The sequence below is a fragment of the Indicator indicator genome, chromosome Z (assembly GCF_027791375.1).
Source record: "Indicator indicator isolate 239-I01 chromosome Z, UM_Iind_1.1, whole genome shotgun sequence".
NCBI lineage: Eukaryota > Metazoa > Chordata > Aves > Piciformes > Indicatoridae > Indicator > Indicator indicator.
Genome location: NC_072053.1, coordinates 2,023,029 through 2,041,750, shown reverse-complemented (window position 1 = coordinate 2,041,750; position 18,722 = coordinate 2,023,029). Strand labels below are relative to the sequence as shown.

The 18,722-nt window shown below is 39.8% G+C and overlaps 1 protein-coding gene across 1 annotated transcript in view; it reads left to right on the top strand.

Annotated features, from left to right (window-relative positions):
- The window catches only part of ADGRV1 (adhesion G protein-coupled receptor V1), a 366,634-nt gene that overhangs the window by 142,089 nt on the left and 205,823 nt on the right, over positions 1-18,722 (top strand). The window contains exon 84 of the mRNA XM_054397457.1: positions 1,154-1,254. Coding sequence (XP_054253432.1) covers positions 1,154-1,254 — 101 coding nt within the window. The remainder of the gene's footprint in view (positions 1-1,153; positions 1,255-18,722) is intronic.

Sequence of the window (18,722 nt, the reverse complement as noted above, 5' to 3'; positions counted from 1 at the left end):
TGGCAGCAATGAAGACTAACCGATCCTTGCTCTAAGTCTTTTTACTGTAATTATAAGGGTGCATTTTAAAAATAACAACAATTTAACCTGGTTAAAGGAATAAGGTTAAGTACTTTTCAGAGTCTTTGTCTGGTTGAAGGTGTTTCCTTACATGATTATCTGCATATCAATCTAGTGACTACCGAGTTGCTTTGGTTTTGAGAACTGTAAGGATATTATTTATTTCTCTAACATCTCTACCTAGGTATAAAGAATTGAAAAAAAAAAAAAGGAAGGAAAAAATGAAAAATTAGCAAAGTGAAATAGAGTATTATTTCTAGGGTTTTCTTATGTTGCTCATTGTTTAACTAACAGCAGCTAATTTTCTGAAGAGTTAGAAATAATTTTTTCTGCAGTGTTTTATTTCATTCATATCTTACAAATACTTGCAGTTGAGCAACAAGTCTGTCTCAAGACAGAATGAAATACCTGCCTTCAGTATCCAAATTCCTGCCCTTCCTGGACTGTGCAAGTGACTCTACGTGAACTTTTTAGCAGCATTTTCCTTAATGGCTTAGCTTTCCCACGGTCTTTCATCCTACCTATTACTAGGTAAAGGGCCCTTGCCATTTCTGGTCTGGTGATGCTCACATGAATTCATGATGTGAAAAGTGCTGTTATTCTTTCTGAATGCTTCTGTAATCGATTTCTAGCTGAGCACTGAGCACAGATGAAGTGGGAGACTGGCATTCAGAAGGTCAGAGCTATGTCTCAAAGCCATGCTGCTCGCCTGGGGCCACTTTTTAATTCTTTGGTTTTAAAAGCATTTTTGGATGCAGTAATATGAAAGCTGAAGAGTTAGGTTTGCTTTATATTTAATTATTATGACAATCACCATATAATGCAATATCTTTTTTTAACTGAAAAAATTTGCTTCAATCATGCAATTATTTTAGCTCCCAGTCCTATGAAAAAGTTAAATAGATGTTAGCACTTGAATAATAAATTCACGAGTGATCTGTGTGAACTGAAGTGAACATATTCTCTCTTGAAGGTTTGGAGTTTCTTTGTTTTGAGTAAACTGTCCCTTTGAGAGATCCTGCATAGTTCTTATCTAGCATAGTTTACTATCTCAAGCTTTAAATTTATTTATTTATTGTTTGTTTCTCTGTAGGTTTCACTTTGGCTGTTATCTCCCACCTTTTCTGCACCAGGTGTGCAATGTTTGCAGCTAAGCTACTCACTCACATGATGGTTGCTTGTCTGGGAACTCAGGTAAGAAGAAAGGCTGATGTCTCTAAGTGTAGTTTAACTACATCTTTTGTTTTTCTCTCTTCTATGCTCATGACCTCCTTTTCCACAGCACAAACAATTTTGGAAAATACAGAAATTAAAAAAAAAATATAATTAACCCCATACTCTGTGTTGGGAATTCAGTTGAAATTACATTTATATTTAGAGAATATATAGAAATATTAGAAATGTAGAACTATTTAGAGAAAACTTATGGGTGTTACAGCTACATGAGAAGATAGTCCTACATGTGGAACAATAAATGTTTTGAAGATGGGGTATATAATTGAAACAGAAGAGTTCCATCATTAAGATAATTATTTATTAATTTGTTGTTTTATTAATGTATTAACTAGATTAATGTCAGTAATCATAAATTCTGTGGGAAAGGTTTACTTTGAGTAGTAGGTGGTGAAATCTCTTTTGCACATTAGTATTTGTAGGAAGGTATAGTTACAAAAAATAAAATTAACAGAAAGGAATAAATTTGTAGAAGATCTTCCTGATTCTCTCATATTAGTTCAGACATCAGATAAGAGAATGTCAGCAAACTGAAGCATTATATAGAAGAAGAATATGCCTCTCTTTTCTGTAAAATGTAACCTCAGCTTTGATACTTCTGGTAAAGTGGAAAACTATGACTATCCTCAAGTATCTTAAGATTGATTATGGAAAGATTCCTTAAGAAGTCATTTTTAGGTATATTTTTAATGCTATGAAGATGCTGTAGATAATTATTTAAATAGATGCTGAAGACAGGGTTGCTGAGAGAATTCAAGCCTATTATCAGCCAGGTACTTACAGGAATGTGTGGCATCCTGGAATGACTCTGTAGGTGATTGGACCAGCTCTGTGTGACCTGGCGTATCACTCAGACAAGCTTTTCTGTCCTACCATGGTCAATATATCATTTTATTCATGTTACCTCATGATACAGTTCTTTGTTGTGCAATGGAGTGTGGTGATGAAGTTCATCACACAACTGGAATCACAATGGAAGCAGGAAAGGTAATTGCAGCACTTGGACATCGCTGGATGCCAGCAGGTTTCTTGCATCTTTGGGTGTAAAAGTGCTTTGACATCTCTGTTCTCAATATATGAAACACACACTTAATGGATTTTAATACTTCTGTGTAGTTATATGGGAAGTTGGTTTGTTCCAAGGACCCAAATATGCATGGTTGCTAGTGTACATACATGCAGACTTAATTTGGGACAGGCTCATAACACAGGTGAGGACTTGCATGTGGTGATGTGTCAGCGTTATCCAGAAGAAGACTACTGAGAGCTTTGCAGCACGTTTTGCAGTCTAATGATAGATTTTGCAAAAGGTTCTTCTACTTGAATGAAGCAGTGAATATTAAATATCTGAGGGCTGGGTGTCAAGAGGGAGGGGACAGGCTCTTCTCAAAATAAATGACAAATTTTGGGAAAATCTAATGTATGTAAGTAAGGTTTAACAACCCAAGCGCAATACCTGTACTTAAGTGCTGTGGAGTAGTTTGCTTTTTCAGTGTGAATATAGGCTGAACCTTGCTGCAGGAGTTTGTATGTAAGTACTTTTACTCCCCTGACATTGTACCTTCCTACTGCACTGCCCTGGCAGGGGCTTTGGACTGGATGATCTTCAGAGGTCCCTTTGAACCCCTAATATCCTGTGATCCTGTTAACCTGTGAATTGCATGTGTTCCCAGAACGTTTTGATACTCTGCATCTAGTGAAACAATCCTTATCCAACTGATCCTGATCTATCTCAAACCCTTTTCCATTTCTTTGGCAGTGTGTTGCATTTCCATTGCAGAGAACCTCCTTTCCTTTGACAGTGAGGTTTTTTTGTTAGTTTGCTTTTTCCACAGAAGTATTTTTGTGTTGGTTCATGTTTTGTTTTGATTTGGTTCATGTTTTGGTCTGGGTTGGTTTGTGTTTTGCAGGTTCTTTTAGCTTTTTTTCTTTCTACAGGGACTCATTACCAGGTCATTTGGACCCATTAAAACACCTTAATGTGCATACAGAATCAAGCAGGCTGACTGAGATAGGAAGTGATCTCTGGAAGTCACCTTGTCCAGTCCCCCTGCTCAGGCAGGGACATCTAGAGCCAGTTACTCAGGGCCATGTCCATAAGGAGACTGGGTTAGTCAGACATGATTTCCCTTCAAAAATCTATGATGGCTCTTTCCAGCCACCCTTCTGTCTTTGCCCTAGCTTCTGGCAGGATATACACTATAACTGCTCTGGGGCTTGCAGTCAGACTGGTTTGTATATAGCACAGAAGTCTTTTTCCAGGAATTTCATTATTAATTTCTATGAATGAAGGACAAATAAAAGTGATTTAATGCCTCCACAGTACAAGAAACATCCTTAAACATGTTATCAAATGGTCTTTTTCATAACTGTTTACACCTTGGGTGAAGAGTTGAGGCACATCTGCATGTTTAAAGTCCTCAAAAACCCAAATTTTAAGCAGTATCCCAAATCAGAATTTGTTGCAGTTTAAGGCCTTATTTGTGTGACCTACTTTGTTTGTCAGTTTCAGTCTAGTTATTTCATAAGATAACTTCATCATTTAGAGCTACTTAGCTGCAGTAGTAATTAGTGAACTTATTTCTGAAGATACCCTGAACAGAAGTTCCTTGATTCGCTGATAGGACTTGAATTCCAGGTCCTAACAATCTGCTAAAATCAAGGTATTCCATTGTCAGGCCAGTGCTCCCACTTCTTTACTGTAAAATGAATGTCACACTGTCACACATGGCACTTGTCAAAGAATATATAAATAAAGCAGGTACAGCCATAGGAAACATTTCACGTGAACATCAGATTACACTGAAATTCAGATTTCATGAAAGTAGTCTGAGTCAGTTTACCTCCAAAATATGTATGGAGAACCTAAACAAAGGCATTTTTAAACCTTGGCCTAAAAGGAAACTAGAATAAAAGCTTGCTGAACTTTATGTTAAATGAGGGTTTATTTAAATACTATAAATATGCCACTTCTAAATTTCCACAAGCTGATGTGCAAGTGCTCTTCTCATCTGCTGACAATTCCAGGCTTCAGATAGTAACTATTCCAATCTTGTAGGCTTCTGCTCAAAGTTAAGCATGAGCATGGACATGGGCATGGCTGGAGACCAAGCTCTGTCTGAGGTTAATGGCCCAGGGCTGAGTTTAACCAGAGCTGCTGGGTCTTGGAGCAAAGGACCATTAAGTAACATAAGTGCACTTAGTGCCATGACATAAAGGCAGCTTCTTTCATTTTTATGCTGCTCTCTTTGAAGCATCTTAAGTGTGGGGAGTTTTCTCATAAATACAATAAATTTTGAGAATTAGTAGAAATATATGTATATAAAATATATCTATTTATATATCTATATCATCTATATCTATATAAGCTGTCTGAAAGGCATGTACATAATGGGTGGAGAAAAGTGGAAATTGTTGATGCAGGAGAAGATTACAGAAGATAGTAAATCAGTTTAGAAAGGATTTTCTATTAAGGTATAAATGCCATTACTTCTTTTTCTTCATATACAAAAGTAATACTGTTAAGTCAGATATCTCTGGCTATAGGAATACTGTGCTTGCTTCTAGCAGCTGAAGGACTTGGAAGGTGAGAAAATCAGCTTCAGCTTGGGCTCACAAGCTAGCTGTTTGTTTTTGGTTGGGTTTGTTTTTTTTTTTTTGTTTTGTTTAAATACTTTACATTTCAGCTTCTGTATGAAGTACTGATCTGTGCAGAATGATTTTTGAGCATGGTTCTATGGTGGGTAAATATGGTAATTTAGTTTAATTCAGAAATACTGTTTAAAAATTCTAAGTCCTTTTGTTATTCAACCTTAACCCACATATTTGGGGCTGTTCAGTCTGGAGAAGAGAAGGCTCTGAGGAGACCTTTTTTGTGGCCTTCCAGTATCTGAAGGGGGCTACAAGAAAGCTGGGGAGGGACTTTTTAGGATATCATGGAGTGACAGGACTAGGAGGAATGGAATAAAGCTGGAAGTGGGGAGATTCAGGCTGGATGTGAGGAAGAAGTTCTTCCCCATGAGAGTGGTGAGAGCCTGGAATGGGTTGTGCAGGGAGGTGGTTGAGGCTCCATCCCTGGAGGTGTTTGCAGCCAGGCTGGATGAGGCTCTGGCCAGCCTGATGTAGTGTGAGGTGTCCCTGGCCATGGCAGGGGGGTTGGAACTGGATGATCCTTGTGGTCCCTTCCAACCCTGACTGATTCTATGATTCTATGATTCTATGATATTTCATCTCTTTTCCTTTTGCCATGCAATTATTCTACAAGTTTAGAACAAAACTTTTGAAAGAGGGTTTTAGCAGGGTAGCTGCTTAGACAGCTAGGCTGGAGAGGAAGTAGAGTTTGGAAGCAGCTGGTGAAGAAGAGGAAGAGTGAAAAGGAGTATGTTGGACAAGAGCAAACCAAACTCCTATGCTAGCAGTTCTGAACAGTTGAAGGAAAACCTTTTTACAGCTGCTTATGTTGTGATATGTTAGCATATGTTCTGCCTAAAGGGAACCAGCTTGACTAGGAATCCTAAGTTTAACACAAAAGCTCTAAGTAGAAGATGTTTGTGCAGCTGTACCCACCTGCAAGTATTTGGACACTGTGTATTATTAGATATTTACAATATAAGTAAAAGTTTTGCGGTTTTGCTAAGCAGTTCCTCTGTATGAGAGGAGTTCTTCAAGACAGTATTAATTAAGAACTTAGCATTTAATAATTCATAGATTAAATACATGGGAAAATGTTAGTACTTTGCATTTTTACCTTTAGGCAGTAGTAGACATTGGATATTTATCTGTTACATCAGAGTCCTGCACCTGGGGAGAAATAACACCAAACAGCAGTGCAGACTAGGGATTTCCCTGCTGGAGAGCAGCACCAAAGAGAAAGACCATGGAGTCTTAATGGACAGTAAGTTCTCCATGGGACAGCAAAGTGCCCATGTGGCCAAGAGTATCAATGGTATCCTGGGGTGGATTAGTAAAAGTGTGTCCAACAGGTCTAGGGAGGTTCTTCCCCTGTACTCTGCCCTAGTGAGACCACACCTGGAATACTGTATCCAGTTTTGGGCTCCCCAGTTCAAGAAGGACAGGGACACTGAAGAGGGTTCAATGAAGAGCTGTGAGGATGGTTAAGGGACTTGAACATCTCTCCTATAAAGAAAGACTGAGAGGACTGGGACTATTTAGTCTGGAGAAGAGAAGGCCGAGAGGGGATCTTATTAATGTCTATAAATATCTGAAGGGTGGGTGTTAAGAGGAAGGGGACAGGCTCTTTTCAGTGGCACCTGGTAATAGGACAAGGAATAATGGATATAAGCCAGAACATAGGAAGTTCCACCTCAACATGAGGAGAAACTTTTTTACTGTGAGAGTGATGGGGCACTGGAACAGGCTGCCCAGAAAAGTTGTGGAGTCTCTGGAGACTTTCAAAGCCAACCTGGACGTGTTCCTGTGTAACCTGCCCTAGGTGATCCTGCTTTGGCAGGGGAAGTTTGGCTCAATGATCTCTGGAGGTCCCTTCCAGCTGCTAACATCTGTGGTTCTATGATCTCAAACTAGTCTGGAGAATGAAGGAAGCTGATGTTTCTGCATGCAGTTGTACTTTTACCAGAGAAGAAAAACAACCCTGAGAAGCTTTGGTGGTTAGCTCCTGTGTTTTATACATACCTGAATAATTAGTTTTCCTCAACTGTCTGTTCTGGACGATTATTAGGCTGATAGCCCTTTTTTAGAATTGCTACCGGTGTACTAATTACTGTTGTCTGTAGATGGCAGTCAAAGCTTTTCAGCTCGTTGCTCAGAAATCTGCTCTGCCCAGGCTGTGCCTGTCTGGTGGTTGATCGCAGTAATTTGTTCCTGTCAGTGATGGAGAATGATTCGCAATATTTGACCTTCATTTTGTTCTCAATGTGTCCACGGTTAATGGGGCATCTGTAAAGCATTGAGGAATGGATGTTTCACCAGCTGTTTGAGAAAGCTTACTAAGGCTCAAGGGAGACCTAATAGCAGCCTTCCAGTACCTGAAAGGGGCCTGCAAGAAAGCTGCAGAGGGACTGTTTACAAAGGCCTGCAGTGATGTGATAAGGAGCAATGGCTTCAAACTAAAGAAGAGGAGATTTAGATTGGATGTTAGGAACAAATTCTTTACCATGAGGGTGGTGGAACACTGGAGGTTGCCCAAGGAGGCCCTATCCCTGGAGGTAATCAAGGACAGGCTCAGCAAGGCTCTGGGCAACCTTACCTCGTGGAGGATGTCCCTGCTGACTGCAGGGGGATTGGACTAGATGACTTTTAGAGGTCCCTTCCAACCCAATTCTATACTTCTAAAACTTTCTTTTTGTTCCTTTCCATTCTGCTGTTTATTCAAAGAATCATGATGTCTCCAACAAATAGTATGTCTTGACTCATTAATTAGTCACAGTATTTTGTTTGTTTAACCAGCATGTTTTAAGTTCATATAAAAATACTTCAAATGCACAAGGGGGGAAAATTATTGGGCTCTGATTATCAGTTTTGGAGTAAATTTAAGTGCAGATTTGTCTATTTGAAAAATTACAATATAATGAGAATGCACTTTATGGTGTCTCAGTATAGTCGTGCTAATCGATAATTTTCTCCTTTTTAAAAAGAAAAAATAAACTGAGATTACAATCTTAATGGGAAGCATATGCATCCCATGATTTGTCTGGGAATTCCCAGGCAGAAACACATGAATAAGCACTCTGCATGTGGCTTGTGCATGTACACTCACCCTGATGTACCTTGCCCACATTAAAATTTCAGTGTGGATGCACAAAATAATTCTGCAGCAGAGTATTGGAAATAACATGAGCTTGGGCTGTTTTCTCTCCTTAGATTTTTTCATGTGTGGCCTGATGAGCTGCTCTGTATATATGTAGTATCTATTTCTCTGGAATATTTGAGTTTTCACAACCTGTTTACAGCAAGAATTGTATATAGGTGACTTGTTCTTCTGGTCAGTAATCGGAGTCTAGTGGTCAAATAGAAAAAAGAAAAAAGGAAAAAAAGGCGGTGGGGGGGAAGAAAAAAAGGGAAAAATTAAAAAAAAAGCATATAGGGAACTGTGTCATTCTATTTTTGACAAACAATAACTGTATATTTTCTAATTTATCCAATCCTGAAGCTAGAGTACCACTTAGCATCATTGTTTATCACTGTAGTATATATAATAATTACCAAGTTGGCAAGCCAGATTCATCCCAGCATTGCCTTTGATAGAAATGCTTGATGAAGAACCTTACTTGCTATGTTTAACTGTTTGAAAGCTCTGTGGTTCAACCTGAGCAGAAATGCAAACATACAGTCAGTTACGGCTTTAAATTGTGCGAACAATCCTAGTTTTAAAAAAACTTTTTAGCTTTAATTTGAAAATTATAAATTGCAGCCTTTATAGAAGTCTTGATTTATAAGCTGGATTTCCTCAGATTTGGTGAAAGATAGAAAACAAAACTCTACCAGATCTGAGATAGGTTTTAAATGTATGATGAACTCTCCAAGGGGTGATGAAGGAGCAAGATACGAATAAATGGTCATAGAGCCTGCAGTTTCTGCCAATATGTGAAAGTGAAACTTCTGCTTTAACTGAACTGTTGATTCTGCTATATTGTTGTTAATCTTAGCCTTTCTCTTCCAAACTAAGGGAATTCTTTCTTTTCCCCCCATACGTAATCAAAATCAAAACCCCAAAGAGAATGCCATATATACCCAGATAAGAAGAATTTGCAAAGCATATTCCTGAGTGAGGTGGGTAAAGGGATTCTCTGTACCATCCACCACAGGGGCAGCTTGTGTCAGTGAGTGCCTGCCTCTCTCCTGGAAGGAGAGAGTAGTCTTCATCTCATTTCAGTCCTCTCTTATGGTAAACCTACATGTTAGGTCTGTTGATGGGAAGTGTTGTTTCTGAAGAAGCCCTGTGCAGAGCCTCACTAAACTCCATACCCATTTGAAATATTGAACTCTTGTGGAATAAAGAACAATAAATATGTTGATACATCAGTGTACCATTAGAGTCCAGTTGCTAGACTGAAGGAATTTGTTTTATAAAACCTATTTATCTTTGAGGACAACTAGAGATTTCCTTGCTCTGATTTCCTTGCTGGGAACTGACAGCAATAAGTTATGCTGAGCGTGGTACCATTGGCCCTTCATGAAGTTGAGCAACCCGTATGTTTTGAGAAGGCACAGAGGAAACAAAAGAGAGCTGGACCAAATGATCCAGAATTGGTGCTCCATGCTAATGTGTTTTATCCTGTCACTCTTCAGTGTGAAACGTTTCGGTAAGAAGAATGATGAGTAGTAGCTGAACTTCTTCCATCCATCATGTCAGAGTTTTCCTCTCTTTGGGATAAAATTATCATTTAAAGGAGAGTGTTACAATGGAAAGTGGAAAATATTTCCACTTCTCCTAGAGGAATACTGCATCTTATTCAATAAAACTGGACATTCTTTGTACTTTGTTTTATCTGATGTCACTAAAGTCATCAGAACCTTTCTCAAAATGAAGTACTCAGCCATTAACTCCCTGGGTGGGGTATCATAAGGGCTACATTTCTTAAGGACTTTATGCAATCTCTCTGCCCCTGCATGAACTCTATTAAAACAGTTGTGGAATATTCCACTCATCCTGGGATAAGTGAAGTTCCCATAGAATGGGCAGATGTCCTGCTAAGCTTTTTGATCCCAAATTTCCTAATGAAAGATAACAGTTTTCTTGTCATCATATGATCACACAGGAGTAAATAAGTAAATATTCTTGGAAGGCCAGCTTATATTACTGGGGAACAGACTCAGGAGTCAGCATTAGACTTCAGTTCACACTGTATGATTTACTTAGTTGATCAAATATAAGGAATGACAATTATGTTTTCCAGCAACATTGCATTTTACAATCAATTTTAATTTTGTAGGAGAGGAGTATTAGTTTAAAATCAGTTTAAACTGATGCACTTCTATTAAAATAGAAGCAGAAGTTCTGCTAGCTAGCATAGCTAGCTATAACTCTTGTTGGAGATGTCAGAAGGGAAAGATGTGTCAAGAAGAATATTTAGGTGGGTAAGCTGCTCTCACCAGTTCCTTACATGGCACTTATGTGTTCCCTAGTCCTGCTGATAACGTGTTCCAGTACAATAAACATTCATGGAGTAGTGCTCAGTGGCTCGATGTCCAGATGGAGATGGGTGACAAGTGAGTGTCCCTCAGGAGTCCATGTTGGTACCAGTGCTGTTCAGTATCTTCATCAATGATATAAACAGTGAGATTGAGTGCACACTCATCAAGTTTGCTGATGATACCAACCTGAGTGATGAGGATGGGGTGCTATCCAGAAGGACCTAGACAAGCTGGAGAACTGGGCTGAGGTGAACCTCTCGAAGTTCAACAAGGCCAAGTTCAAGGTCCTGCACCTGGGTCAGGACAATCCCCATTATCAATACAGGCTGGGGAATAATGCGGTAGGGAGCAGCCCAGCAGAAAAGGAGTTGGGGGACATGAGCAGACAGTGTGCACTTGTAGCCCAGAAGGCCAATGGCATCCTGGGCTGCATCAAAAGAAGCATGGCCAGCAGATCAGGAGATTCTGCCACTCTGCTCTGTTCTGGTGAGACCTTACCTGGAGTGCTGGGTCCATCTCTGCTGTCCTCAACCCAAGAAGGACATGGCCCTGAGGGAGAGGACTGGAGCACCTCTGCTACAAGAATAGCCTGAGAGACTTGGGGTTGTTCAGCCTGGAGAAGAGAAGGCTCCAGGGAGACCTGGAGCTTCTTATAGCATCATTTAAAAATCTGATGGGTGCCTACAAGAAATCTGGGAAGGGACTTCTTACAAGGGCCTGTGGCTATAGGATGAGGAGCAATGATCTAAAACCAGGACAGGTTAGATTTAGATTGCACTTTAGGAGGAAGTTGATAGATTCATAGAGTGGTTTTGGTTGGAAGGGACCTTGAAGATCATCTACTTCCAACTCCTGTCATTGGCAGGGACACCTTCCACTAGACCATGTTGTTAAGGCCTCATCCAATCTGGACTTGAACACTTCCATGGAGGAAGCATTCATGACCTCCCTTGGCAACCTGCTGCAGTGTCTCACCACTCTCACTGTAAAGAATTTCTTTTTAATGTCCAGTCAAAATCTTCTCTTGCCAAGCTTCAGTCCATTCCCTCTCCTCCTATCACTGCAAGATCATGTAAAAGGTCTCTTCCCAGCTTTCTTGTAGCTTCCTTGAGGTATTGGAAGGCTGCTATGAAGTCTCCCAGAGCCTTCTCTTCTACAGGCTGAACAGCCCCAGCTCTTGCATCCTGTACCCATAGGGGAGGTGCTCCAGCCCTCTGATCATCTTCCTGTCCTCTGGACCTGCTCCAGCAGTTTGATGCCCTTCTTATGCTGGAGTTCTTTACAATGCTGGAACAGATTGCTGAGAGATGTGGTGGAGGCCCCATCCATGGAGACATTCAAGGTAAAACTTGATGGGGCCCTGAGCAACCTGATCTCATTGGAGATGTCCCTGCTGACTGCAGGGAGGTTGAACAAGATGACCTTGAAGAGTTTCTTCCAACTCAACACTTTAAATGATTCTATGAATACATGTAGTGATTTCTTGTGGTCTCACCTATTTTCTACATTACCTTTTTAAGAAGAAGTAGTGCCTGAACCTTTCCTTCCAATGACTATGTTAGTAGGTTTCATACTGAATAAGTTAATTACTTATTAGCTGATTTCAGTAAGTCAGAGTACAGGGTGAAGTTCAGGCAGTTTCTATCCGAAGTGGTTTTGACTTAGTAATAAGTAGAACTATTTGGGGATTAGTTTACATTAAAAGCAATTTCATAGTAGAGTAATCTAAATTGAATACTTTTATAGCAGAGCAATGCAGTTTTACGATCAGTAAGTCTCTGAGGGCCCATCTCTGTGTTGCTACTTGTGAGTCCACAATACCCAGGAAGAGTCAGTCTAAGCTGCAACTAATCAGGGATTTGTAGTAGAAGAAATTATCCTTTATCTGTAAATGTCAGTGAATCTGTAAGCTGTATTGATCATATATATATATATATATATATATGCATATATATGTATGGTGGCCTCTGGTGATAGATAAAGTCCTTTAGAATCTGAGGGTCAAGAAATCCTACTCTCAAGGAGCTGGCATCTGATCATCAGATGAGGTATACATAGTGATGATGTCAAATTTGCTATGTAAGAAAACCCTCTAAGACTCCAGTTTTCAGTTTTGGGGGCAGGCATTTATGACAAAGCTGTGCAAGTTTAGGTGACTCTTGTCTCAGATCTTGCACCCCAACAAGACAAAGTAGCAGCTTTTTTATTTCTTAAACAGCTGTATACACATTAAATTGCCTGAAGTAGTCATTTATATTCCTCTTACCTCCTGGGGTCTTACTTCATGTCCTTTAGTTGAAGTTTAGTACTGAGTTTGTGCAGTTTGCTGGAATTTCACAACTCGTTTTTATTCTTCATGATGCTTGAGGATGGTCTGATTCAGGCTGGTTTGCTTCCTTATCAAGGAAGCAAAGTACCTCCTTGTCTGTTGTGCATGGTTGGAACACCAGTGTCTTTCTTGTCCTTGCAAATGCCATTTGTGCAGTTGCTCTTCATCAATAAGAGCAAATTTCCACTGAGATTAATTGTACTGCATGTTACGTTTTGAGGCTGGATGCCTTTAAGAACCACAGAGTTGAGGGCCTCCAGGAGGACCAGAAAGGTCCAGGGATGGACCAAAAAGTGTAATCTATGTTATTTCATTCCCATAAGCCCTGTTTATCCTTTATAAACAGGCATTTCTATCTGCTCTGCCCTTTCCTCTCTCTACCCTTTTCTCAGCACACCGTATTTGCAGGGAATTTGAGGGTTTTGGCCTTCAGCAACCTGGATCTGGCAAACTGAATTTGTATCTGCATCACTCGGGCTTGGTATGGGGTGGGGTAGGGGAGAATTTGATACCTGGGTTTTTGGCTTGGTTTGGAGGGAGGTTGTGGAAAGAAATCCTAATGAGGATTCTGGGTAGCCTGGCTGAGGTGCACCATGGATTTGTGTATTTTATATGTGTTTGTACTGTTGTACGAAGTTACAAATAATACTTCCATTTAAACATCCAATTCTTTCCAATCCTGTGTGGAGTGTTTTCTTTTACCCCTTTTCTGGGAGGCATAAAAAAGCATGTGTTCACTCTTAAAGTAAAGACACTGTATCAATGGTGTAACAGTGAGGAAGGATGGTTACTATTAAACAAAAAATAGCTTATTATCTTGATCACTTAAATGTCATTTGAGGAACTGGGAAGAGTAGTTTTCCCACAACCACCTTATTTCAGCATCTTTCTCATTTTTCCAGAAGGAGGAGTTGCCTATGGTTGTCCTCAGATGTCAAAGCACTGTGTCCCTGATACATACATGATGCCATCTGTAGATACTTGAAGCTCAGGTGAAAGTAAAAGTGCTCTAAGGTCTCAGTCTAGGGAGTGTGGAGGTGTAGAAACAGCTGAAATACCTCTGTCCCATGGAAAGAGAGCAGGAGGAAGTGCTCTGGTAGTCATGACCTCATGGCCAGGTGATGGAGCATATAAGAAATAAACCTGGAATACTCACATGATTAAAATTATATATGTAATTTATTTATTTTTAAATCAACCAACACAGCATTTTGGTGTCAACGATAACTTACCACTACTACTGTACCTATTTATTCCTACTTCTGCTATTCATAGGAATAACGTTACTTTACCAATCTTGTTCACTTTTCTGATGTTGACTCACCATGTAGTGTTGATGCCAGGCTGTTAGCATCTCCTTATAGAATATCTCCCTGTGTTTGCCAAAGCTCAGATGTATGAGCAATGCTATAACATATGTTAGAATGCTGCTACATTACCTCACACCTCCTGTCCTCATTGCAAACAGTCAAATGTTCTGTTTATCACTTTAAAGTATAAGAGATTTCTATCAGCTAATGCCTTCCAGCTCTTTTTTCGTTATACCCTATTTTTCCCAACATCACAAACAGTTGGAGGCCACACACAGAGAGGAATAGATAGCAGCATTCCCAAGTTGCCTATTCATTATTCTTCTCTGTATCACACTGTGAAGCAGGTTATACTGCTGCCTCTCTCTTGCTTCATGCTTTTCATTGTCATTTCTCAACTCTTCCATTTTCTGCCTCCTTCCTTCCTCTCTCTTTGTTCTGTCCATTCACATGTACCATTCTGCTGTAGTAAAAAGGTAGATAGCTATTACTTCTCCTAATTAGCATATCTCCCATTGCTCATTTCCCCACTAAAGACTTTCCTCAGTCCTGTCTTGATGGACAGGAGAGCTTCAGCAGCTGCTGTTACCCATAAATTCTGTCCCTAGCAACAGCTGTGCAGCGTTAATCTGAAGTTTCCAAAACATTCTTAATTTAGCTTATCTTTTGGGGGGCTTTCGTGAACAATAGTGCCTCAATGATCTTCCTTTACAACTAATTAATATTACACTAAACATTGAATGTTTAGTTTCTGTTTTCACTCCACCTCTGTCACTTTGTTTACTTCCATGTGCAAGAATATGTGCAAGAATATTTTTTAAAGGGTCTTTTTTCCATTTTTGGCAGTTTTCTTGTGACCTACTTCTTCATATCTTCAAGGCAGATAATGTTCCACACACAGTAGATTAACAAGCCCTTTTCAAGACTTAATTGGATTAATTATTGGTATACACAAAACCACAGCCTGACCTTGCCAGCTTCTTATGGCAAATGCAGTTTTAAGCATATTGTTGTCTTGATTGCCTTTGAAAGTAACTGAATGAGATTTTCATGACTACCAGCCTACTAATGATTACAGCTAACTGTGATTAAGTACACTTGTATAATTTTTGATAGTATAATCAGCAGGCCACAGTAAGATTTTATACACTGGTGGATATGATTTTGTTCCCATGATGGTTTTTCCCTGTTGCATAGAAAGTGCTTTTTGAAAATGACAGAAATGGATTTATAAGAATGAAGCAAACAGGTCATAATACAAAGACAAGACAGACTGTTCATTTTGGTTATTCTTTTATTATCCCCATGTAGGTCATGTCAGCATTTTGTGCTAAAAAAATATGATTTGCAGCAAAGACAATAATACAAATGCAGATCTGAATAGACTCTGAAGAATGACCGTGAAAACTATAAGTGCTGTGAATGAAAATGAATTCTCACTGAAATAATTAATGAAGACTTTGGGTTGTATATTAGTCAGAGGAGAAAACCAGGAGCATGAAAACTATGTGTTCATTACATAAAAAATAATCAACTGACCATATACCATATTCATCCACCAGAAAAGGCTTAAACCCAACACGTTTGATTATAGCCTATGCTGTATTTCCATATTTCCATTTATCGGGAAATTTTAATTACTGGATTTGTAAATTCAAGCAATCTAAAAGGTTGCTTGCTTAAGAGAGCTTCATGTAAGAACATTGCAAAGTATATGACCATATCATGTCATCTGTTTCCAAATATTGCACAGAACACTCAAACCCATGGAGGTGCTATTTTGATGGGAAGCCAGTCATTGAGGAGACTTCATATATGAAATTCTGTTCAGTGCTTTCTAAATTAATAGCTAGGCAGCTGGTGGATAACCATCGATTCAAAGAATGTGAGGGAACCAAGAAAAATCTTTCTGGAATATACTTGAGAAGAGAGACTAGAAACCAACTTCTAAAACACAAGGCATGAGCATCAACAGAAATTATTTTGTGTGGCTGGATTATTTGCTGGAGATGATAGAATTTAATGAATCTCTAGGAAAGAAGAGAGATAAATAAGCAAACAGGAGATAATTAACTACTTTTTTCACTTCACAGCTCAAATGGGATAGGAATGTTCCCTTAGTAAGCAGTAACTTGGAAAGTACAGGAATTCAAATTCTAGATTGGCTGTTTGTGAGTAAACAAACAGAACTGAATCAAATTAACTCTCACCCATCTCATCCTTTACCAGGGATATGAAATGTCTGCTCCAACTAAAGCATAAATTTTCTGATGAAGAATATTATGCCCAACCCCGGTATTCATTCCTTGGTTCTTGCACAGATAGCATCCAAAGAATCAGAGCGTTTTGGTTTGTGCTGCAACAGTTTGAGACAGATACTGCTGTAGTCCATGGTGTGATGGAGAACTGCATGTTCCAGCCAGTCCAAAGAGAGATCTACAACCCCTGTACAGCAGCAGGTGGCAAATAGGGCTATCAAATATCAAGTGATAGAATGAGAGGAAGTGGCCTCAAGTTGCACCAGAAGAGGTTTAGTTTGGACATTATTGCTGCGATGTTAGAGACGGGACGAGGCCTGATGCAAGCCAAGTGTCAATTTATTGTACAAAGGTTTTTCTTTATATAGGTTAACATAATGTCAGAAGGCAGCTTGTAACTGGTCATTGGTATGTCCATACTACAGTTGTAAATTCATGATTGGCTACAGATAGAAAATATCACACAAACACATATTTTTCAGAAGGCTTAAGCAAACGTCAAGCAAGAGATAAAGGGATTCCATAATTCTGTCCTAAGTTTTGCTTTGTTCTTTTGATCAGGTCCCTGCATAACTCCCTAGGTCACAGTGACTGCTGGGAGTCAACCTATCTATGTTTTCCTTTCTAGCTGCACTCTGTTCCCAGGGTTTGCTGCCCATCAGGGTTAAAGCATCTCCTTCTATCAGTAAGACAGTGTCTGGGGTTCTGGTCACTAAATCAATTCCTTCACATTATGAGAAGTTTCTTTCCTTAAAGAGTGGTCAAATACCTGCTGGAGGGACAATACAGCAATTGCACCAGCAATCCAGGATGTTCCTGGATTGCATAGATGACAACTTCCTCCTCCAAATGGTAGAGGAACCAACAAGAGAAGGTGCTATGCTGGACCTTGTTCTCACCAACAGGGAAGGGTTGGTGACCAATGTGAGGCTCAGAGACAGCCTTGGCTGCAGTGATCATGAAACAGTTGAATTTAAGATCCTCAGGGCAACAAGAAGGACATATTCTAAGCTTACAACCCTGGACTTTAGGCATGCAGGCTTTGATAGCTTCAGGGATCTGCTGGCCAAAGTGTCGTGGGACGAAGCCCTAGAGGGAAGAGGGGCCCAGGACAGTTGGTCAGTATTCAAGGATCACCTCCTCTGTGTCCAGGGTATATGTATACCAACAAAGAGAAAAGCAGGGAAGAATGCTACGAGGCCTGCCTGGGTGAGCAAGGAGCTCCTGGACACACTATCACTTAAAAGGAAGCTCTACAAGGAGTGGAGGAAAGGACAGCTGGAATGGGGGTATATAAGGAATGGGTTATCCAGGGAGGTGGTTGAGGCCCATCCCTGGAGGTGTTTGCAGCCAGGCTGGATGAGGCTCTGGCCAGCCTGATGTAGTGTGAGGTGTCCCTGCCCATGGCAGGGGGGTTGGAACTAGAAAATCCTTGTGGTCACTTCCAACCCTGACTAATTCTGTGATTGTTCATTGGAACAGGCTGCGCAGGGAGGTGGTGGAGTGCTCTACAGGTCCTGCTTCAAAATCAAGAAAACTCAGTCTTGAACATAAGTTAGAAATAATTTTTCTTTCTGAGACAAAAAAAAAGGTCTAAAGCAATAATTGACTCATGATAGGTGACCTTTTTTAATGTGTTGCCACAATGGGAACAAAGCTGGGAAGAGAAGAGATCAACAAGTTGTACAACATAAATGTATGGCATGAAGATGCATCACTTCTCTGAATCTAACATATGCAGGTATTTTATCTTCCCACCACCTCCATCACAGGCATGCTTGACTCAGCACAAATTGAGAGGCAGAAATAAAGCGCTAAAAGGTGTAGAAACAAAACTGTTTTATGTAAATTCACACTTAAAAGTGTCTCAGAGATACTGCTGTTTGTTACCTCTGAAGTATTTTTTTAAATACTGCCAGTTGTGCTTGAGTAAAATCTGTGATCTGATTTTGTACTTCAATCAGAGGCAATTGCATGAGCACTTCTGAAAGGTCTCCACATGAGATAAGATGCTGAGCTCTGTAACAAAATCTGTCCTCATTATGCTCTGCAACAGGTGGAGATCCTGGTAGTCTTTTACCTTGCAGCAGAGTTTTGGGTAGATGGGTGGTTAATATGTTCCCAAATCCTCATCTTAACGATTGCCAAGTCATTAATTCAGTGTGGTAGAGTCCTGCCCTTGACCTGGGACAGATTAAAGTCATGTTCATATATTAATCTTTTAGCTGAGATCAGACATGATGTCAACTAATCACTGCAGGATAATTAATAATTTGGGTGCTTCAGCTTTCCAGCTTGGAAGAACAAAAGCTTTCAGGATGTGTTTAATAGTAAGTGTTATTTGTTGCACAATAAGTTTTGTTGACATTATCCTGTTTACTTAAAGCATTGTGTAAATGTGGTTTCACTGGAAAAGGA